The sequence below is a fragment of the Nannobrachium achirus genome (assembly GCF_963921795.1).
Source record: "Nannobrachium achirus genome assembly, chromosome: 15".
Lineage (NCBI taxonomy): Eukaryota > Metazoa > Chordata > Actinopteri > Myctophiformes > Myctophidae > Nannobrachium > Nannobrachium achirus.
Genome location: NC_137822.1, coordinates 24,180,004 through 24,203,789, shown reverse-complemented (window position 1 = coordinate 24,203,789; position 23,786 = coordinate 24,180,004). Strand labels below are relative to the sequence as shown.

Here is a 23,786-nt window from a genome sequence, read left to right as displayed (position 1 = left end):
TATATTAAATCATGGAACATCAATCTGTATCAACATTCTTGTCACTGCCAGAAACCTTGTGTCTGCTTGATCCTTTTTCCTTGATCTGATACATTTATTGATCTACTTTTTACATCACAAAAACAGAAGAAATTCACTTAAAACATTCCCAAAATAGGGACACCAGATTAAGTGGTTGAGTCTGTCTGTGGGTTTGTATACATATTCAACCAATGAATAGTATTAACAAGAGCAAGTGCTTTGTGAAAAACATTGAACAGTTTTGAACACAGATATTTTTTCCATTCTATTTTCCTTTGGTTGCAAAATATTAATATATCCTACCTCATTAACCCAGGGAAGAGGCTATTCAAAATGATCAATTTACTCAGTTTGTACTCTCCTCTGAGGTAAATTAACTTTACTTTACATATCCTCTTCGTCCCGGTTAGGCCACAACCATACACACTGCCTCATCTTGTGCTTTAGCCTGTGCTTCGTCCCAAGAAAGACCAATCTCCTTCAGCTCAATCATCACTGTCCTTCGCCAGGTGTTCATTGGTCTGCCTCTCTTTTTTCCCCCAATCAGGGTCCATCTCAAGGCAACTTTGCCTTTCATTGGGCATCCTCAACACATGACCGAGCCATCTTAGCCTGCGTTTACGCAAGCTGTTTGTCTAAAGTTCCTAATTTGTCATCTTATTTGGCCAAAATATGTTGCAGGTTTTATGTATGAACAGCTATTGTGGAAGACGTCAACCTTATCACAAGTAAGTATACTGTTTTGTTACTTTCCAGCATGCAGAGACATACAGCAGGACAGCCTTAACATTGTAGAGATCAAAGCACTAACCTTGACTCTGTCCACGTGACAGGTGGTCTGATTCTCAAAAGAACCAACCAAAAACATGAAGTTAGAGATAAAGGCCCAGTGACAATTTCAGGTATTTTTAGGTCTAGTGCATTGTGAAACAGTGGTAGACCAAATGCTTTTGGGTCCCCATCCGGAATCAATGGGGGTAAATTGACCATAATCAAATGATTGTCTTAGGTACGCGAAAAAATACAAAAAAATCTATTGAACTCAAGTCTCCATGGCGTGAATAATCATTAGGAAAAAAAAGTCATTTTGGGGGTGAACTACAGTACTCATTTAAAGCTGACTTTACGGCAATGTTAGCGCAACTAAAGTTGTTAGATTAAGTTTATCGTGTTAGACTGATTCATGGTTAACATACAAAAAACACGATACAGTATAAGTTAACAACGGTGGAACAAGCAATGTACATACTGTAGCGAGTCTTTGTACATACCTAGAGTCTTTGTACAACCTTACCCATGTGGTGACGCAATCCAAGATGGCCACAGTGTGAATATGGTCTATAGTTTCCTCCCAAATACTGTACATCTGACCTACAGTATATACTGACCAGTTGCCATATTTAACCTCCTTTTGCCTACTACAGTAGGTGTGTCATTAGACTCTATTGCCTACAGTAATTATGTAAACTGTTATTGAAAGTGGTAGATTTACAGTCAAGTGTCGAGTTGTGAGCGTTGAAGATATCTATTTTTGGTGTGCCACACTGATGTACGATGAAGTATAAATCGGGTTTACGCTTACCCACGTGACACGTCAGTTCCCTCTACTTTGTATTTGAAAAACTAACTTTTGACCATTCAAAGAACAGAATGTATATTCAATAACAAAACTACAAACACATACACACACTGTGTGCACACAAAAATGTGCTAATCTGTGCAGTATTTTGAGAGATTACAGACCGACAGACACGCTCGCATGTGTGTGCACACACACACACACACACACACACACACACACACACACACACACACACACACACACACACACACACACACACACACACACACACACACACACACACACACACATAATCTTGACCCCTAAGAAGTATATGGAATAGAGCTAATAATAGCAGGTAATAACAAAGCAAGCAGGTGACCTATTTCATTAATTATTTTTTAATTAGTTTGGATTTATTGTTTCAGTGATAATAATGACATACAGTAGGCCTACTGTAAAGTAGCCTATAGAGTCTATAGTATAGACTAAACTGGCAGATTATTATTCAGATGCTGACTTCATGTTGGGGAATTCATTGGTCCAGAATTGCACATAACGAAGTCTCATCAGCTGTTTCACAGATTGGTGGTTGGTCCTGCCATTAATTTCCACATACTGATGGCCAATGTTGGTGAATGCAGGCCAGTTGGCAGGAACCTTAGATCCTCCGTAGTTGGGGTCCCTACAACAGAGATGAAATACTCCCATGAGAATAACTGACAGTGCCATATACTGTAATACCATACGAATCAAATACACTAGTAAGACGCCTCAGGGCGACATGCAAGGTCTGGCTAGTGAGTGATGTATATCGGACCAGTTGGAGACCCCTGGTACCCTTATATGGAGATCCATGTACTGTATATGGTAGGTCCATTTTATGCCCATACATGGAGATCCCTGTCTGAACCAGCCACACAGATATGGGCTGTCTTCCTCCATATATGCATTCCCATATGAAGTTCTGTTAGATGGGATTAATATTGATGACATCAGGGATCTCCATATATGGGCATAAAAGGAATTCTGTTATAGTGGTTCCCAACTTCCCATGTCATCAAAACATACAATCCCTTTTATGCCCATACATGGAGATCCCTATTTGAACCAGCCACAAATCTGGCCAGTGATGTCGATGACATGACATCAGAGATCTTCATATATGGGCACAAAAGGGATTCTGGGGAATGGACTTTTACATAGGTGATGTCACCTGTGATATCACCTGTGATGTCACAGTGATGTGTCAGGGGAACCAAAGGGTCAGGTGTGACCTTCAGAGATGTGCCGGGTTTCATAGTAAACTTGTGACCTACGGTCGCAATTATGGATTTGATTGATTACATTTCTGCTTTCCCAATCAATATACTGTACATCCAAATTCTGTTTTGTTTGGAATTATAGAAAAGAAAACAATTATAATAAACTAACTTTCCGCTTTTTGTTTTACCATGACCTGAATCCTGTAAACATCAGATTTGGTCTGATGTAACAAAGTGGCAATTGCAATATCCATAAATGAACAAAGAATTGTAACATAGAATAATCTAACGATATTTAGCTTAAATGTGTTATCTAAATTATCTAAATGATGATACTGGTTTAATATAAGATTAGATATACCTTTATTGATGTTGATGTTACCAGTTATTACCCAGTCTTTTATAATGATGATCATATAAGTGTGAGTGTTGTAGTTGTACCCAGTTTTTGCGAAGTTGGTCCAGTAGGCGATGAAATATCTGGAGACATCACGGTGGCTGGGCCAGTAGCCCAGGGGTGTAGCAAAGGGCTTTCCAAACACAAACTGCAGGTCATCAGCATGGTCAGCACCAATCCAGCTTGGGTAGGGCTTCGCCAGACCACCCGCGCGGTTAGGCTCAGAGAACAGGTAGGAGTAGGTACGACCAGATCTTGATGGGACAAGAAGTATAAGGATATAGTTATCACTTTACCAAAAAACATTTTACTTAACTTAAAAAAGAATGTGGTTCAGTAAGTTCTATCTAGAGGCGTTAGAGGCTATAGGTTATCCTTCATACTACCAGACCTATAGACATTTAGGAAAGGGTGTCACTGAGCTCCTTTTCATAATCATGCTATTACATGACGAGAGGATAACTGAGATCCTAACATATGGTGGTTCTCAGAAGGTTTACAGAAGGTGTCATGTCCACTGCCTGTTTCGGTCTGTTTTCCCATAGCTTCGTTTGAATGGCTTGGAGGCAGATTTGAACAGGAAACACATGTGAATGTGTCATATACGTTTCCATAGACATACAAAGGTAGACGCCTCCTTCGGCTCTGGGGCATATGCATCGCGGGACACGGCGACCGATCGTTTCTCACTTCCACGTGCGTCACACATACTGAAGTTGGTAGGCCAATCAGAGGGGTCAGGTGGGGGCGGGTCTTTTCGTACGCAGCCGCTAAGAACAACAACATCGGAACTGGATGGAAACATGCCAATAAAGCTCTGTAGAATTGAATTGATAAGTCCCGGAAAAAACGCATTGTGATTGGCCAGTAGTCACTTTGATTGGCAGCATGGTTTCCGGCACTCCCAGACGTCCGGTCTCCACTTTGTTGTCTAGCTTTTTATATCTATGTATGTTTCCAGTTCAAATCCGCTGCTGAGCCAATCAATTGAAGCTATGTGAAAATGAGCAGGAACAGAAAAAACCACCTAAAAACCTGGGACTACAGTTATGCACAGAGCCTATTGTTAAAATGTTTTGGTTAACAGATATCGTAATCTATCTAATAAGATCCCTATACCTAACATACGTTGCAATGTGTACACTCAGTGTGTATTAAATGAACACGCTCTTTACTGTGCAGACAGACATTAACTCTACAATAAAGCTCTCACTTGGCGTTAGCAGCATGCAGGTAGAGTGCAGCCTGGGTAGGAACCAGGAAGATGAAGTCAGTTCCAATGGCCACTACAGTTTTCTTGACTTGTTCCTTTGTAGCATCGGTTTGCCAGGTGGCAGAATAGAGTTCAAAAGCTGCTTCTTGCGCTGCAATACCCTTTTCTTTGGTATAAGAACCAAGGAGAGCTTTCACATCCTCCCTACAATGTGACAGAAAAGAAAGAAAGAAAACAGATTTCAAAAGATAAATAAGTTATCCTACACTTGGCATCTACAGTATAAGGTTTGCAGTGCACTGTACAAAATTTCAATGATCAGTCCCTTCCTCACCAAGCAGGAGTCTGCTCAGCTCCTTAAAGGACCATTTCACCTCTGGGACAACCAGATCTTATTTTATTGTTGTTTGGGACACAATCAACACAATCCTGAGTTATCTTTTGTGTTCAATCTGTGTTTTTAGATATTTTAGTATTTCAGCATGCTACAAAGCATCATATGATGCTTTGTAGCATGATATTGCATCATCTAATAAATCATATGATGCAAAATGCATCACTTGATGCTTTGTAGCATGCTGAAATATCTAAAAACACAGATTGAACACAACAAATAACTCAGGATTGTGGTGATTGTGTCCCAAACAACAATAAAATAAGATCTGGTTGTCCCAGAGGTGAAGTGGTCCTTTAAGCAGGCCACACTGCAACTCCCCCTTGCTGGTGTACCTGTCCTGCATGCTCTCTCATCATAGAGCTATGCCCCATGTCTTCACTCACATCATTGACTCTGGGTTCCTGCTTGCATCCACTTCAATGTCCTGCTGATGACCTACAGTAACTGACATTGTGATTGGCTACTGCAGGTTGCTAATGTATATGCTGACCACCACTCCAACCAGCCTATTCTCATCCCTGTTTCCTATAATGTGGAATGAAATCCATCCATCCTTTTTAGACCACTCTTATATGGAACCATTTATATCCTGTAGTCAGGTCCTACCTGACTACACTACTGGTTAACAAGTAGTACTGCCTGAAAGTCATAATTATATTCCTCCCCTGAGCAAGCAGGGTTGAAACATGGCTCAGAAACTGGCTCAGTGGTAGGCACTCCTGAGGAGGACCGTGCAGGGTTTGAATCCCAGTTAGGAAATGAAGTTTATGGATTGCAGCTTTAAGCCTCAACTGTCTTTGATAGTGATGATAGTGATGATACATTACTCACACTTTGGTCTCAACCAAGTGACTGTTAATGTCGGGGAGGTCGACGGCAGTAAAGACGTGTCCGTCCATGTCATTGACACCAGCAATGTAGTCGATGTCAGCAGCGTTGGCGAAAAGCTTTGCAGGCTCGTCAGGAAGGAAGTCCCCATCAATCACAGGAGACAGTTTTATATTATAAACAATGGGGCCTGCAGGAGGGAAAATACAACCAACCATGACCCACAGTCTTTTTTCACCATATGTTACACCTTAACGTCACATCCTCAAATTAAACAAAATGTATCCTGGAGAGCAAAACCTGCTTGCACCAACATCTCTTATTTCTTTTCGACCCGCAATGTTCTTGTCTATTGATCATTAGAAAAGGAATAAAGTCTACAACACTCTTATTTTTTAGCTCCACTTGCTTATTGCTTCAACGTTTCAATCCTACACCTGAGTGAGATTGGATATGTAAGCACCATTGCCTGGGGTTTAAGTGGTTAAGCCAGGTGAGTCAAAGCTTATTCCCTGATCATAGTTTAGGATAAGCTGAAATGCAGCTAATCAGCAATCTGTCACAACAAGTATGACTACATAAAAAGCACTCACACAATATTCGCTTATTGAATGTTGTGATGCTTACATGAACGAAGGTAAAGTATTCAAGTTTCAAACTCGTAGGCTATTGTCTTAGTTAAAAGTTAAAATGGTATTTTAGTGAGTATAGAATCATAAAGCGAACGTAGAGATGTGATGCAATTTGTTGGAATACTCACTCTCAGGGGATGCAGACGCATCCAAGGCACCGGCCAGTGTAAGCTGCGCAGGGTCTGTCATTTTCAGACACTCCACCATTTTATCATCAATGGGGCAGTTGACCTTCCTAGCAACCTGGAGAGTGAAGGTGTGGACATTATCTTAACTATATACTTCGCCGTAGGACAAATGGCTGTGACAAAAAGCAGGGTTAATGTTTAATCTTTTTTCTTTTATATATATTTTCATCATTTGAACACGTTACCTCCTCTGCTAGTTCCCGAGGGTTTCTGTTGACCGCCCAGGGGCAGAGAGCAACTCCACTCTGGGAGATGGCTCTCTTGATTAAACCTTTGTTGTGGGGAGTGAGAGTCTGTTGTACACACACACACACACATGCACGCACGCACGCACGCACGCACGCACGCACGCACGCACGCACGCACGCACGCACGCACGCACGCACGCACGCACGCACGCACGCACGCACGCACGCACGCACGCACACACACACACACACACACACACACACACACACACACACACACACACACACACACACACACACACACACACACACACACACACACACACACACACACACACACACACACACACACAGAGAGAGAGAGAGAGAGAGAGAGAGAGAGAGAGAGAGAGAGATCAGCAAGGACATAATAGCAACTCAGTATTAACCACCTAAACCCTATACCACACTGCAAGGTGTTGTTTGTTAGCCCGTAGATCAGCTATTTCCGGCAAAGAGGTTTGGCGTTACTGGTTAGGTGAGAAAATAAGAGCAGACCAAGTACAGAGCCATGTCCGCCAACTGTCACATTTACTAAGTATTGAAAGGTTTGAGTCGATACATTTTATACAATATGTAGTGGGGGTCCCTTCTTCATCTCTCTCAGCTAAGGGATCCATTGTCAGTGTAGACCCCTGCCCTATACTTCACTTTACAGGTGTCCCTCTGCTTTCACTTAGTTGAGCAAAATTGAGTAAAAGAAAAAGAGTACCGTCTTAATGCTCCCAAAAATATGTACTTATTGACAGTGGTGGAAAAAGCGCTCAAAAGTAAAAGTATCAATACTGCAATGTAAAAGTACTCCGTTACAAGTAAAAGTCTAGAATTCAAATTGTAGGCCTACTTGGGTATAAGACTAAAAGTACAAAAGTGTTTGCATAAAAATGTACTTAAAGGGCAAGTTCACCTCTGGGACAACCAGATCTTATTTTATTGTTGTTTGGAACAAGATCAACACAATCCTGAGTTATTTTTTGTGTTCAATCTGTGTTTTGAGATATTTTAGTATTTCAGGATGAATGATGATGCATTTTGCATCACATGATGCATCATGCTGCATCATGTGATGCAAAATTGAGCTGCTTATTGAGCGGTAAAAACAAATGTTTTGACCTCTGCGCCCTTCGTCAGGTGTGCTGGCGAAGTCTATATTGACACAAGTACTGGGGTTGAGTGCTTTGTCCACTACTGGCTAGGGGTTTGTTTGTGTACCAGCATCACCAGCCACTTACCTGGAAGTTCACACTCGCTCCACCAGCAGACTCTCCAAAAATGGTAATGGTGTTAGGGTTTCCACCAAAGCCGGCGATGTTACTGTGTACCCAGGCGATGGCAGCCTGCTGGTCCCACATACCATAGTTTCCTGTCAAGAAACCAACCTAATTGGTTACCAATAATCACCTATTACTTGCTCAGGCGGTAGATTTGACCTGGAATATGAGGGTTCTCGGTTCGATCCCTGGCTGAGTGGCAAAGTGTCCTTGAGCAAGACACTCATTGCTCCCTATGAGCAGGCTTGTGCCTTGCTTGGTTTCCTCCACCTTCGGTGTGTGAATGGGTCAATGTGAAATACTTTGTAAAGAAATACAAGAGAGGTGCTTTCTATTTCATATAAATGCAGTTCATTTACAGCCAATAATGTCACTGCTAAATATACTTGCCAGGCATGCTTGCATCTCCGGTGCTGAGGAAACCCAGGGTTCCGACACGGTAGCCCATGGTCACTACAATAACATCTCCCCTGTCTGCAATCTCCTTTCCATCATACAGGTAGTTGTCCAGAAAGTTGGCCCCCATGGAACCTCCAACCAGAAAACCTCCTCCAAAGATCCAGACCATGACTGGCAGGTTATAGGACACTAAAGATAAAGCATTTGAACAAAAACTTTAGAGATAGAATACAATATTTCCACATGGAGTGACATTTAATTCAATTCAAATGTACATGTTCTAACTGAAGGAGAATGTGTGTTTGAGTGATGCTTGACAGGGGAACTCACAAGTTTACTGTTAAAATCTAACTTATGTATGACTGCATCGATTGCAGAGAGTTATTTTATCTGCTTTTTTGTTTTATTATTAAAAGCACTGAGATTCTACCTTGACGGCCATGAGGAACCCAGATGTTCAGGTAAAGACAGTCTTCTTTGCCACGGGTATCACTCTGCAGCATATTCACCTGCATGCACCTGGGCTTGTAGTCCATGGCCCTCAACACGCCTGAGGTCAGGAGATAAAAGTGTTTTAGCGGCTGATGTAAAATAATCTTTTACAATCTTTCAAAACTCCTGTATTTATATGTCATTCTGGATCAGATCTTCTATATGAAATTTCCCTTTGAGAGTATGGGCTAAATTTCAGCTCATCCAAAAAAAAAAAAAAAAGAATAAAAATGCAGACACGTTAAATGGCGTCAATACGAATGATATGATCGACATTCATGTTGGTTTCTCACCGTCCCAGCCAGGGTGAGGCCTAGGCTTCTCAAACCTCCCAGGGACGTCAGCGAAGGGAATTCCCTTGAAGACGTCCATACGACGACCAATTCCAAGACGAATGTTGTCCCCTTTCACCATGCCTGATTCTGTGTACACCACTCCTAGCTACACATTAAAATAACATGTAAAAATCGAAACCTTTCTGCAACTCATTCTGAATGCTCCAGTTCAAGTATGGCTCTTTATTTTCCTCTTTGTTATTTTATCATATCTATTATAACATTGCTTTGTAAATGTTCCGCTCTCACTGATAAGTAAGGTAAGTTATGCATGGTATCTTCAGGCAGACAGTCGCCCTCTTCTACGCTTACACAGCTGTCAACTGTCACACAGTCAAATTCATCCAATTTTATTGACTAGCACATTTCGTACCAAGTAAACTCCTTGTGTTTCAAATTAGAAGAGAATTATATAGGCTACATCAGTGTGTGTGCACGCAAGTCTTTGTTATAAATATTAATGTAAACGTAATTGTGTGCATTAAAGGTAGTTATTTGATTAACATTCTTTGGTTGAAATAAGTGTTAAATAGCTCTATACTGTAGTACCCATTGCTATAGAATGTTACAGGAGTCTCTTTGTCTCTCCAGCTCTTTATTAAACAAAAAAGGCATTTATACAAATTGTATCCAATCAGGATAGAGAACTCAGCTAGATTAAACAAGTGACATTGGAAGTGATTACACAAAGAAATAAGCTGACAAAATGTGAACTGGAACACTATAAAAAATAAAGCTGATAAATTGGTACTCTCTCCTGATTGGCTGAAATTGTGTCACCTACCTGAAAATGTATTTTGAGAGACAGGGAGACTCCTGTTAAAACAAACACTCTATACTATCAGCAAATAGGGCTTAAATCTTTTAACAATTATAATTTACTGTCGACTCACAGATGTTGCAGAGGCTGTGCCCACAAACAGGGCAAGAACAATCAGACGCCCCAATGTCTCCATGTTGGCTGGTCCAGACAACCTGTACAGACTATACGGTTTAACCTGTACACTCTATATGTTTCATCACAGGCCTTATATACAGTAACCGATAGTCGCCCTCCTCCCATATGTGCGATTGGTTGTTAGAGAGCCCTCCCTATAAGGTCTATGGTAAATGAACAAACTGTACCTGATAATAAGGACCCATACAAGCGAGGAACAGACCTTTATCAGTTGGTGTGACACAAATTGCTTAAATATACTTAGTTGCCCGGGGTCACCAGGGTTTTACACGGTCTCTGGCCTCGTATGAGCTTCTTACTCATACTGTAGCTAATGTGGCCATTAGTTGGTCTGTGGTGTGAGGCAGGTACCAACAACCAACCATTCTTCTTGCCATAATCCTTCTCCTTTTTTCGCTTAATAATGTCCTTTGTGCTGGCCCTGCTGGGCAAAGACATAGCTTTACAAATCATATACTGTACTATGCTGTAAAGTATATTTGTCTGTCTGTCTGTCTGTCTGTCTGTCTGTCTGTCTGTCTGCCTGCCTGCCTGCCTGCCTGCCTGCCTGCCTGCCTGCCTGCCTGCCTGCCGTCTCCTTACCCTGAGCCATAGAGTCAAGGCCATGGTCCTGCATATACTATACTGTATGAGTGTATGTGGTTTGTTTATGGTTATGTCTAGTCAAGCCCTCAATCCAAATCCATTACAGATTGACAAAATGTGAATCAGAGTACACTAGACCTTACCCGTTCGAAGATATGTGCTGCAAAATATGTGCAATGTGCAATATGTGCATGTGTGGCTTATGGGGAAAGTAACTGTAACTGGTGCGTGCGTGAGAATATGTGGGAGCATCACAATGTAAGGAGCAGCCCATGGAGGAGTGTATATTTATGATGGATACAAATAATGTAACGGCAAAATTAGGTGAATTATGCTCCACATAATTTTTCCATACCCGTGGAGGGGGGGGGGGGGGGGGGGAGATAACATTCCTAACTGTGAGAGAGGTGTGTGTGGGCCCGGGGCTACAGATCCCATGGCCTGGAGGAACGGACCGTAACCCTGACAACAGGCTGTAAAGCTGTAGAGTGAAGAAACGCTAATAAATAGCTAGAATTTGGGGAAAATGAAATTCGGGCTCCGTCACCGTGTGTATAATGCTAATGGCCAATGCCATGTTAAATTTGAGATCAGTCGCTGAAGCGAGTGAATAGATAATGCATTTTGTGACTGACTGACCTCCTACTGACTGACCTCTGACTGACCTCTCTCTCTAATTATAGTATGGATTACAAATTTTGCTTCATTATTTTGGTTGAATCCAAGTTTTACAGTGAAGCATAGCGGTATATGCAGTACCTTCGCTGCTGGTTCTTGTTGAAAGCCATGGAGTGGACAGCAAGCAACTCCATTCTAGGAGATTGCTCTCTTCACCATTCCCTTAATTATAGAGTCTGTGGAAGTATGTTATAGTTTAGAGTTTATTGTGTATTACTTTGCATTATGTAAATTACTAGAAGTTCGCCTAAATTACTAAGTTTGTCTAGAGATCGGATCGCGCCCGCAAAGCGGTCGTTCACAGCTACGTTGCAGCAGTGATTCAACTGATATGGCCACATACGGTATGGAGACGCAATCCAAGATGGCCACGGTGTGAATATGGTCTATAGTTTCCTCCCAAACACATCTGACCAGTATACTGATCAGCTGCCATATTTAACCCTTTGCCTACTACAGTAGGTGTGCCATTAGACTCTATTGCCTAATCATGTTAACTGGTATTGAAAGTGGTAGATTTACAGTCAAGTGTTGAGTTGTGAGCTTTGTACTGTAGATATCTATTTTTGGTGTGCCACACTGATGTACGATGAAGTATAAATCGGGTTTACGCTTACCCACGTGACACGTCAGTTCCCTTCTTTTTTTTTAGAATCTGTACCTAAAATAACTTAGTATTTGAAAGACTTTTAACCTTTGACAATTCAAAGAACATAATGTATATTCAATAACAAAACTACAAACACACACACACACACACACACACACACACACACACACACACACACACACACACTGTGTGCACACAAAAATGTGCTAATTTGTGCAGTAGTTTGAGAGATTACAGACAGACAGACACACACACACACATTTGCACACAAACACACACACGCGCGCACACACACACACACACACACACACACACACACACACACACACACACACACACACACACACACACACACACACACACACACACACACACACACACACAAAATCTCGACCCCAGCTTAGAAGTATATGGCATAGAGCTAATAATAGCAGGTAATAACAAAGCAAGCAGGTGACTTATTTCATTAATTAAATGTTTAATTTGTTTGGATTTATTGTTTCAGTGACAATAATGAGTACAAACAATTGCATGTATCAGAATTTTGTGGCTTGTTGACAACATCTCATCTTTTTGGTAAGCATCACTGTCGTAGTACAGTATAACATACTGTAGTCCTACTGTAAAGTACAGAATAAACTTGATGAGGCAGATTAGTTCCTTATTCAGAGGCTGACTTCATGTTGGGGAATTCATTGGTCCAGAATTGCACATAACGAAGTCTCATCTGCTGTTTCACGGATTGTTGGTTGGTCCTGCTATTAATTTCCAGATACTGATGGCCAATGTTGGTGAATTCAGGCCAGTTGGCAGGAACCTTAGACCCTCCACTGTTGGGGTCCCTACAACAGAGAAGAAAATAATCCCATGAGAATAACTGACAGTGCTATTATATAATACCATATGAATCAATTACATTATGGATTTGATTGATTACATTTCTGCTTTCCCAATCAATATACAGTACATCCAAATTCCGTTTTGTTTGGAATTGTAGAAAAGAAGAAAATTATAATGAAACTAACATTCCACTTTTTGTTTAACCATGACCTGAATCCTGGCGCTTTAAACGTCAGCTTTGGTCTGATGTAACAAAGTGGCAATTGCAATATCCATAAATGAACAAACAATTGTAACATAATCTAACAATATTGTGTGTGTGTGTGTGTGTGTGTGTGTGTGTGTGTGTGTGTGTGTGTGTGTGTGTGTGTGTGTGTGTGTGTGTGTGTGTGTGTGTGTGTGTGTGTGTGTGTGTGTGTGTGTGTGTAGATGTAAATATACCCAGTTTTGGCAAAGTTGGTCCAGTATGCGATCATGTATCTGGAGACATCACGGTGTCTGGGCCAGTAGCCCAGAGGGGTGGTAAAAGGCTTTCCAAACACATACTGCAGGTCATCAGCATGGTCAGCACCCATCCAGCTTGGGTAGGGCTTCGCCAGACCACCCATGCGGTTAGGCTCAGAGAACAGGTAGGAGTAGGTACGACCGGATCTTTGATGGGACAAGATAAGTATAAGGATATAGTTATCACTTTACCAAAAAAAAACATTTTACTTACCTAAAAAAGAATGTGGTTCAGTAAGTTCTAGAGGCGTTAGAGGCTATAGGTTATCCTTCATACTACCAGACCTATAGACATTTAGGAAAGGATGTCAGGGAGCTCCTTTTAATAATCATACTATTCCATGACGAGAGATCCTAACATATGGTGGTTCTGTTTGATGGGGTCTGTGCTTAACTCTAGTCTCAGAAGGTTTACAGAAGGTGTCATGTCCACTGCCTGTTTCGGTTCGTTTTCCCATAGCTTCGTTTGAATGGCTTGGAGGCAGATTTGAACAGGAAACACATGTGAAGGTGTCATAATACAAAGGTAGGCGCCTCCTTCGGCTCTGGGGCATATGCATCGCGGGACTCGGCGACCGGTCGTTTCTCACTTCCACGTACGTCACAGAAACGGAAGTTGGTAGGCCAATCATAGGAGTCAGGTGGGGGCGGGTATTTTCGTACGCAGCCTCTAAGAACAACTGATTCGAAACTGAATGGAGACGTGCCAACGCTCTGTAGAATTGAATTGATAAGTCCCGGAAAAGACACGCTGGGATTGGCCAGTAGTCACTTTGACTGGCAGCATGGTCTCCGGCACGTGTTGTCTAGCTTTTTATATGATATCTATGTACGTTTCCAGATCAAATCCGCTGCAGCCGAGAGTGATCTACAAGCTCACAACGGTTGCATCTGCAACGCGACGTGAGCTTGTATGTCTGCTGTTCTCCGGATGTGTCCCACACATAATTCTACAGTAAATTCTCACGGAAACAGGAGGATTGTTAAAATGTTTTGGTTAACAGATATCGTAATCTTAATTCCCTAGGTATAGTGTACTAGCTGATTTTCCCTTGTGGGATAATAAAGGAATCTATTTATTTCAAAGACTGCCCTGACAGATGAGATCATAATATCTGTACAGCTCAATCGTTACAGCGCACCCTCAGATTAGGGGAAAGCCAGAAGATAACATCCTTTGGTGGACCTGACATACCGGTATTACGTTTGCAGTTGATTTGGTAAATAATCTATATTTTAGTATGCACATGCACAATAACATGCCTAAAGGGTTAGACATTTACAACTCATGCACATACATCATAACTACACAGTTAATTCCTCAGTGTTAATTCATCCGTTGTGTATTCAATGAACACACACTTTACTGTGCAGACAGACATTAACTCTACAATAAAGTTCTCACTTGGCGTTAGCAGCATGCATGTAGAGTGTAGCCTGGGTTGGAACCAGGAAGACGTAGTCAGTTCCAATGGCCACTACAGTTTTCTTGACTTCTTCCTTTGTAGGATTGGTTTCCGTTTCCCAGGCGGAAGAATAGAGTTCAAAAGCTGCTTCTTGCGCTGCAATACCCTTTTCTTTGGTATAAGAACCAAGGAGAGCTTTCACATCCTCCCTACAATGTGACAGAAAAGAAAGAAAGAAAACAGATTTCAAAAGATAAACAAGTTATCCTACACTTGGCATCTACAGTATAAGGTTTGCAGTGCACTGTACAAAATGTCAACGATCAGTCCCTTCCTCACCAAGCAGGAGTCTGCTCAGCTCCTTAAGCAGGCCACCCTGCAACTACTGGTCTACCTGTCCTGCATGCTCTCTCATCATAGAGCTATGCCCCATGTCGTCGCTCACATCAATGTAAGTTGCATGCAGTTCAGTAGTGGAGACCACCCTTCGCTCACCTTAGCCACTCACGTTCCCTACCTTATCTTACTCTCCTGGCCCTTATCTCTCAGCCAATCCGCACGTTAACGTCACAGTATAAATACACCCCCGTTTCGCTTCACTCACCTGTTTGTTTCTGCTACGTGGAAGCCAAAAATCCCTCCCCCCTCCCCGATCACCTCATACCTCAATACTAATACTAATGTTTAATTTTCCAATCCGGTTTCTCTACTAACGTTTTATTTTTCTCCATCCTCTAGGAGTCCCGAGGTGGGGCAGCGTTTGGAGCCGAAGCGACCGGCCGCTCCCGAGTCGAGCTAACCGTGGTCGTCAGCTCCTAAAACTGCTCCTCCACCCTGAGTCTCGCCCTGCCTCGGGCTCCTCATCCACGCACACACACGCACACACACACACACACACACACACACACACACACACACACACACACACACACACACACACACACACACTTCTCACTTTATATAATAAAGTCTGTTTAACTCGAGCAGAAGGTGTGGTTTCTTTATAGTGAATTGACTCTGGGTTCCTGCTTGCATCCACTTCAATCTCCTGCTGATGACCTACACTATTGACCATATTCACACGGCAACCATCTTGCCATTAAGTTAATGAAATGCAACCTAGTTGCAAATTTCAAACACAGAAGGAGCGAATACATTCACCGGCACCGTAACCTGCAGCGGAATTTCCGCGGCAGGCACAGAACAGGACGGACAGGTTCGACTGGCAGTCGCGCTGCATCGCCGGCAATAGGACCGGCAGCTGCCACACGGACCGGCAGGTAGGACTGGTGGCCGCTACACCGGTGGTTAGGGGTTAGGGTTAGGTTAAGGCCTGCAGCATCACGGCAGGTGCCGGTGCCGGGAATTGTATTTGCTGTCCCGGCCGCCAGGTGAATATGGTCAATAGGCAGCCAAAAGGCTAGGATAGGCACACCCTATCTGCAGGATTTCTTACATTGTGAATGGCTACTGCGGGTTGCTATATGCTGACCACCAGTCCAACCAGCCTAGACCTTTTCATGTTTCTCTGTTTCCTAGAGACCACTCTTATATGGAAACGTTTATATCCTGTAGTCAGGTAGGACCACTACAAGTGCTACTGCTTGAAAGTCAGAATTATATTCCTCCCCTGAGCAAGCAGGGTTGAAACATGGCTCAGAAACTGGCTCAGTGGTAGGCACTCCTGAGGAGGACCATGCAGGGTTTGAATCCCAGTTAGGAAATGAAGCTTATGGATTGCAGCTTTAAGCCCAACTGTCTTTGATACGGCCATTGATTGATACTCACACTTTGGTCTCAACCAAGGGTCTGTTAATGGTAGGGACGTCGACACCAGTAAAAAGGTGTCCGTCCATGTCATTGGCACCAGCAATGTAGTCGATGTCAGCAGCGTTGGCGAAAAGCTTTGCAGGCTCGTCAGGAAGGAAGTCCCCATCAATCACAGGGGACAGTTTCAGATTATAAACAAGGGGGCCTGGATGAGGCAAATACAACCAACCATGACCCACAGTCTTTTTTTCACAATATGTTACACCTTAACGTTACGTCACATCCTCAAATTAAACAAAATGTATCCTGGAGAGCAAAACCTGCTTGCACCAACATCTCTTGTTTTACACTCGACATTGTGTACTGTCCTTTTCGACCCGCAATGTTCTCGTCTATTGATCATTAGAAAAGGAATAAAGTCTACAACTCTGGTTATTTCTCAGCTCCACTTATTGCTTCAAAGTTTCGATCCTACACCTGAGTGAGATTGGATATAAACACCATTACCTGGGGTTTAAGTGGTTAAGCCAGGTGAGTCAAAGCTTATTCCCTGATCATAGTTTAGGATAAGCTGAAATGCAGCTAATCAGCATTTATTATTACAGGTATTTCTACATAAAAAGCACTCACACAATATTCGATTATTGAATGTTGTGATGCATACATGAACGAAGGTAACATGAAACATCTTTGCTCTACACTGAACAAGGACATATTTTTCATGAAGACAGAAGTTTTCAAAGTTTCTAACTTGTAGGCTATTGTCTTAGATTGTCTTAAAATGGGATTTTAGTGAGTATAGAATCATAAAGCGAACATAGAGATGTGATGCAATTTGATGGAATACTCACTCTCAGGAGAACTAGATGCATCCAATGCACCGGCCAGTGTAAGCTGTGCAGGCTCTGTCCTTTTCAGACACTCCACCATTTTATCATCAGTGGGGCAGTTGACCTTCCTAGCAACCTGGAGAGTGAAGGTGTGGACATTATCTTAACTATATAATTTGGACAAGCTGCGACAAAAAACAGGGTTAATGTTTAATCCTTTTTCTTTTATATATATTTTCATCATTTGAACACGTCACCTCCTCTGCTAGCTCCCGAGGGTTTCTGTTGACCGCCCAGGGGCAAAGAGCAACTCCACTCTGGGAGATGGCTCTCTTGAATAAACCTTTGTTGTGGGGAGTGAGAGTCTGTTGTACACACATGCACGCACGCATGCACGCACGCCCGCACGAGTGCGAGCGACACACACACACACACACACACACACACACACACACACACACACACACACACACACACACACACACACACACACACACACACACACATACACAGATCAGCAAGGAAGGACATAATAGTTAACTCAGTATTACCTAAACCCTATACCACACTGCAAGGCGTCTACCACCTGTAGATCAGCTATTTCCGGCAAAGAGGTTTGGCGTACTGTAGGTGGGGAAAAAAAGAGCAGACCAAGTACAGAGCCATGTCAGCCAACTGTCAAATTAACTAAGTATTGAAAGGTTTGAGTGGATACATTTTATACAATATGTAGTGGGGGTCCCTTCTTCATCTCTCTCTCAGCTAAGGGGTCCTTCCTTAGCTAGTCAGTGTAGACCCTTGCTCTATACTTCACTGACAGGTAAAATTTTATAAGGATTGCCTATATTTAGAGAAAGAGAAGGTTTGCACACCGTCTTAATGCTCCCAAAAATATGTAGTTATTGACAGTGGTGGAAAAATGAATGTAGTGGAGTAAAAGTACAATATTTGGATCCGAGATAGTGGAGTAGAAGTAAAAGTTTTGGAAAGTGGAAATACTCAAGGAAAGTAGGCTACATTAGTGCATTTCTTTAGCAAATGTACGTACGGTAGTTACTTTACACCACTGCTTATTGAGTGGTAAAAATACAACGTTTCGTCGCGATCACGGTGCGTCGCGATCACCATGTGACGCAGTCCCTCCCCTGGAAATCGTTCAGACGGGGCACAATGTCAGACTCAAGCGTCAGCTGAGTCTGAAATCAGGCTATACTTTTCCACCACTGGTTAGGGGTTTGTGTACTTAAACCAGCATCACCAGCCACTTACCTGTAAGCTCACACTCACTCCACCAGCAGACTCTCCAAAAATGGTGATGTTGTCAGGGTTTCCACCGAAGTTGGCGATGTTCCTGTGTACCCAGGCGATGGCAGCCTGCTGGTCCCACATACCATAGTTTCCTGTCAAAAGTTGTTACCAATAATCATCAATTTACACGTTGATGCGTGTGTAACAATAAAGCCCAAAGGACCAATAAAGCAGTAAAGGGTGCATTTTGTTATCATTTCCTACGCCATTGTTCACAGCTGAGAAGTGCGAGACACCGGCATGAAAACCAACCAATCAAAACACCGCACTGACGCACCACACTGTCAAACCCCATCTTCTGAGTAGAGTCGGTCAGTGCGCGCTGAGCACACCCAGTGCGCCGCACACTGGTTTTCTGAGCGTCAATGCACCACCGAATAAACGAACGACAACATGGTCCACCAGTGCGCTGAGTGCGCATTTCCGAACACAAAGTTGCTCCCTGACGGTCGCAATAATAGATTCATATATTCATGCTTATATTTTAAACATGCATGTACAAGTGGCTGTACCACTGCTATTTATAAACATACCTTATTAACTGTGAACCAATGTCAATACTATCAATCTATCACTAACAATATGTCAATTGCACAATAATCAGAAGAGACAGAATCAATATATATATATATATATTTCTTTTCTCCAACAATTTCGACGACGTCCTGCTGTATCCCTGCGGACCCCCAAGGGGTCGCGGACCCCCTGTTGAAGACCTCTGTTCTATTCCATATAAATGCAGTCCATTTACAGCCAATAATGTCATTGCTAAATATACTTGCCAGGCATGCTTGCATCTCCGGTGCTGAGGAAACCCAGGGCTCCGACACGGTAGCCCAGGGTCACAACGATAACATCTCCCCTGTCTGCAATCTCCTGTCCATCATACAGGTAGTTGTCCAGGAAGTTGGGCCCCATGGAACCTCCAACCAGAAAACCTCCTCCATAGATCCAGACCATGACTGGCAGGTTAGTGGACACTAAAGATAAAGCATTCAAACAAAAACTTTAGAGATACAATACAATATTTCCACATGGAGTGACATTTAATTCAATTCAAATGCACACATTCTAACTCAGAGGTGTCCAAAACTTTATTGGCCCGCAGCCTCATTCCTAAATTGTATTATAAATGGCCCGCCATCACCATCAGACAAGAATATTTTCCCAGAGTATAATTTTCAGGATTCCTTGTTCCCTGTTGTCTCATTCTGAAGGGGTCAAAGGGTTTTTTGTATTATTTACCTTGCACAAGTTATTTGTGTTTTGTTCAGAGCACATCACCATATTGATGATGATAGTAAAATAAAAACGTTTAAATACGATAATATTTGACTTTGTTAGTACATTATGTCAGGAGATGTAGTCGGCCCATTTTCTCACGTGGCCCCCTTTAAAAAAAGTTTGGACACCCCTGTTCTAACTGAAGGAGAATGTGTGTTTGAGTGATGCATGACAGGGGAACTCACAAGTTTACTGTTAAAAGCTAACTTATACTCTATCGCAGGGGTCTTCAATTACTTATTAAACTTGACCTTCACTCTGTACTTAGTCTGCTCTTTTTCCCCTCTACACCAAACCTCTTTGCCGAAAATAGCCGTACTACAAGCTCACAATACCCTGCGATAGATCTGCTATTTTTTGGCTAAAGTTCTCCGAATATGGACGCTAGGGTTCAAGTGGTTAATATAAAAAAGGAGAAGAAAATGTTCTATTACTCAAAGATTTGGAGGACCCCCTGTAGTAACCCTGAGGACCCCCTAGGGGTCCCGGACCCCCTGTTGAAGACCCATGCTCTATCGTATGACTGCATCGATTGCAGAGAATCTGTTCTTTTATCTGCTTTTTTGTTTTATTATTAAAGAGATTCTACCTTGACGGCCATGAGGAACCCAGATGTTCAGGTAAAGACAATCTTCGCTGCCACGGGTATCACTCTGCAGCAGATTCACCTGCATGCACCTGGGCTTGTACTTGGTGGCCCTCAGCACGCCTGAGGTCAGGAGATAAAAATGTTTTACTTGTTGAAGTAAACTAATCATGAGATGGAAAAAAAAGCAACACAGAATTTACAATCTTTCAAAACTCCTGTATTTATATAACAGCATGTCATTCTGGATCAGATCTTCTATATTATGAGATTTCCCTTTGAGAGTATAGATTTCAGCACATCCAAAAAACATATTAAATGGCGTCAATACGAATGACATGATCATGTTGGTTTCTCACCGTCCCAGCCAGGGTGAGGCTTAGGCTTCTCAAACCTCCCAGGGGCGTCAGCGAAGGGAATTCCCTTGAAGACGTCCATACGACGACCAAAGCCAAGACGAATGTTCTTCCCTTCCACCATGCCTGATTCTGTGTGCACCACTCCTAGCTACACATTAAAGTAACATGTCAAAATCAAATCCTTTCTACAACTCATTCTGAATGCTCCAGTTTAAGTATGCCTGATGTTTCATCATTACGTTATTTCATCATGCCTATATATAATGTCTATAACAACATTGCTTTGTAAATGTTCCGCTCTCACTGATGTAACTTTATGCATGGTATCTTCTACGCTTACACATCTGTCAACTGTCTCACAGTCAAATGCATCCACATTTATTGACTAGCACATTTCATCCAAAGTAAACTCCTTGTGTTTCAAATTAGAAGAAAATTACATACATCAGTGAGTGTGTGTGCACACAAGTCTTTGTTATCAATATTAATGTAAACTTAATTGTGTGCTATGTGTATTAAAGGTAGGGCAAGTTATTTGGTTAAAATAAGTGTTAAATAGCTCTATAGTACTCATTGCTAGGCTATAGAATGTTACAGGAGTCTCTTTGTCTCCCTAGCTCTTTATTAAACAAAAAATCACACCCGTGTGAACTGAGCGGTGGTTTTACCCCCTTCCCCCTGTGTGTGTGTGTGTGTGTGTGTGTGCGTGTGTGTGTGTGTGTGTGTGTGCCTGGCCTGGCCTGAAAACAGCGCCCCTCCCTTAACATGTGTGGTCAGAAAAGGTACTACACAGGCTTGAGGCTACATACAGACCCACCCACATACAAACAAACTAACATACCTACACACACGGCCACGCTATGGAGACGGTGTGACCACCGCTCAAAAAGGCATTTATACAAATTGTATCCAATCAGGATAGAGAACTCAGCTAGGATACAGATTAAACAAGTGACATTGTAAGTGATTACACAAAGAAATAAGCTGACAAAATGTGAAAAATAAAGCTGATAATTGGGCACTCTCTCCTGATTGGCTGAAATTGTGTCAAATGTATTTTGAGAGACAGGGAGACTCCTGTTAAAACAAACACTCTATACTATCAGCAAATAAGCTTAAACCTTTTAACAATTATAATTTACTGTAGACTCACAGATGTTGCAGAGGCTGTGCCCACAAACAGGGCAAGAACAATCAGACGCCCCAATGTTTCCATGTTGGCCTGCCCAGACAACCGGTACGGACTATAAGGTTTAACCTGTACACTCTATATGTTTCATCACAGGCCTTATATACAGTAACCGATATCCCTCCTCCTCCCATATGTGCGATTGGTTGTTAGAGAGCCCTCCCTATAAGGTCTATGGTAAATGCACAAACTGTACCTGATAATAAGGACTTGGCCCATACAAGTGAGGAACAGACCTTTATCAGTTTATTTGTCTGTCTGTCTGTCTGTCTGTCTGTCTGCCTGCCTGCCTGCCTGCCTGCCTGCCTGCCTGCCGTCTCCTTACCTGTCCCTAAGGGATCCTTCAGCGCCAGGGTTACTGAGGTTAGTGTCAGGGTTTGGTTTAGGCATAGAGGTTAGCATTCACCAGCGTCGGCAGGTTAGCTACTCACCAGCGTCGGCAGGTTAGCAATTCACCTGGTTAACTTTCACCTGTGTCGAAATACTGGGACGTAGAACAAATATTATGTCAAAATATCGACACGCTCCCCTCCATATATGCCTATAGGGCTATCGGTTTGTATGGAGTCATAGTGAGTGACATACATATACAGCTACCGGTATGAGCATATCAGATTATTTTATGGTTCTGTCTGAGTCATAGTGACGTGCCTACAGTATATTGGCGTCTCGGGTTTATTTATTGTTATGTCTGAGCCATAGTGTCGAGGCCGAGTGCATCTCTCCACTCCGACATGTCTCCTTTCCGACATGTCTCCATTCCGACACTAACCCTATCTCTAACCCTAACCCTAAACCTTAGGCCCATGGGAGTGTCGCCACTCCGACAATAAGAAGTCAATTTCGGAGTGGCGACATGTCGGAATGGAGAGAGCCTCCCGTCGAGGCCATGGTCCTGCCTATCCACCTGTTTCCGCAGGAATTTGCTGTAGAATTAGGTGTGGTTATTATTAATATAGGCTAATGCTTTGGTTGATTATGATTAAGTCACACTCTGCTCAGCTGCTAACCGGAACTGCCGCCCACCTTCTGCGCAATGCGCGATGGGACAGTGTAAACTTGTGGATACTATATGGGTGTACCGGTATGTGGTTTGTTTATGGTTATGTTTGAGTCAAGCCAATGTAGCCGTGGTTACATAAGGAATCTGAGTAGCCTACAATAAAAAATGTAGCTTCATTATTTTGGTTGAATCAAAGTTTTACAGTGAAGCAGTATACCTTCGCTGCCAGCTGATGGCGATTCTTGTTGAAAGCCAGGGGCAGAAAGCAACTCCACTCTGGGAGATCGCTCTTTTCACCAGTCCCTTAATTGTAGAGTCTGTGGATGTGTGTTATAGTTTATAACATCCCTTGGTAGGTGTTCTTGATGATGTTTATCAACTTTGAGGGAATGCCATAGTGCGCCATCAGTCTCCACAGCGTCTCTCGATCCACACTGTCAAAGGCCTTTTCAAAATCTATGAAATTGACAGGAGAGTTCCATTCAATTGATTGTTCAATGATAACCCTGAGTGTGGCTATTTGGTCTGCACAGGATCTATTATTCCTGAATTCTCTCAGTTTCTCGTCATTTACATCGTGACACCATTTATTTGGTGCCGTTCGCTCTGTAATCTTTCCATCAACATTTGAAAGTTGCATCTCTGAATAC

General features: G+C 42.5%; 1 protein-coding gene across 1 annotated transcript; it reads right to left on the bottom strand.

Annotated features, from left to right (window-relative positions):
• Positions 1 to 2,086: 2,086 nt before the first annotated feature.
• On the bottom strand, positions 2,087 to 22,160 carry LOC308299713 (bile salt-activated lipase-like; the record flags this gene model as incomplete). The annotated part of the gene is made up of 11 exons (XM_080743503.1): positions 2,087 to 2,267; positions 3,289 to 3,498; positions 4,458 to 4,661; positions 5,686 to 5,872; positions 6,443 to 6,557; positions 6,688 to 6,795; positions 7,962 to 8,092; positions 8,391 to 8,588; positions 20,589 to 20,708; positions 20,945 to 21,092; positions 22,098 to 22,160. The coding sequence occupies 11 exons, from the start codon at positions 22,158 to 22,160 to the stop codon at positions 2,087 to 2,089; spliced, it is 1,665 nt and encodes a 554-aa protein (XP_080599629.1).
• Positions 22,161 to 23,786: the final 1,626 nt, after the last annotated feature.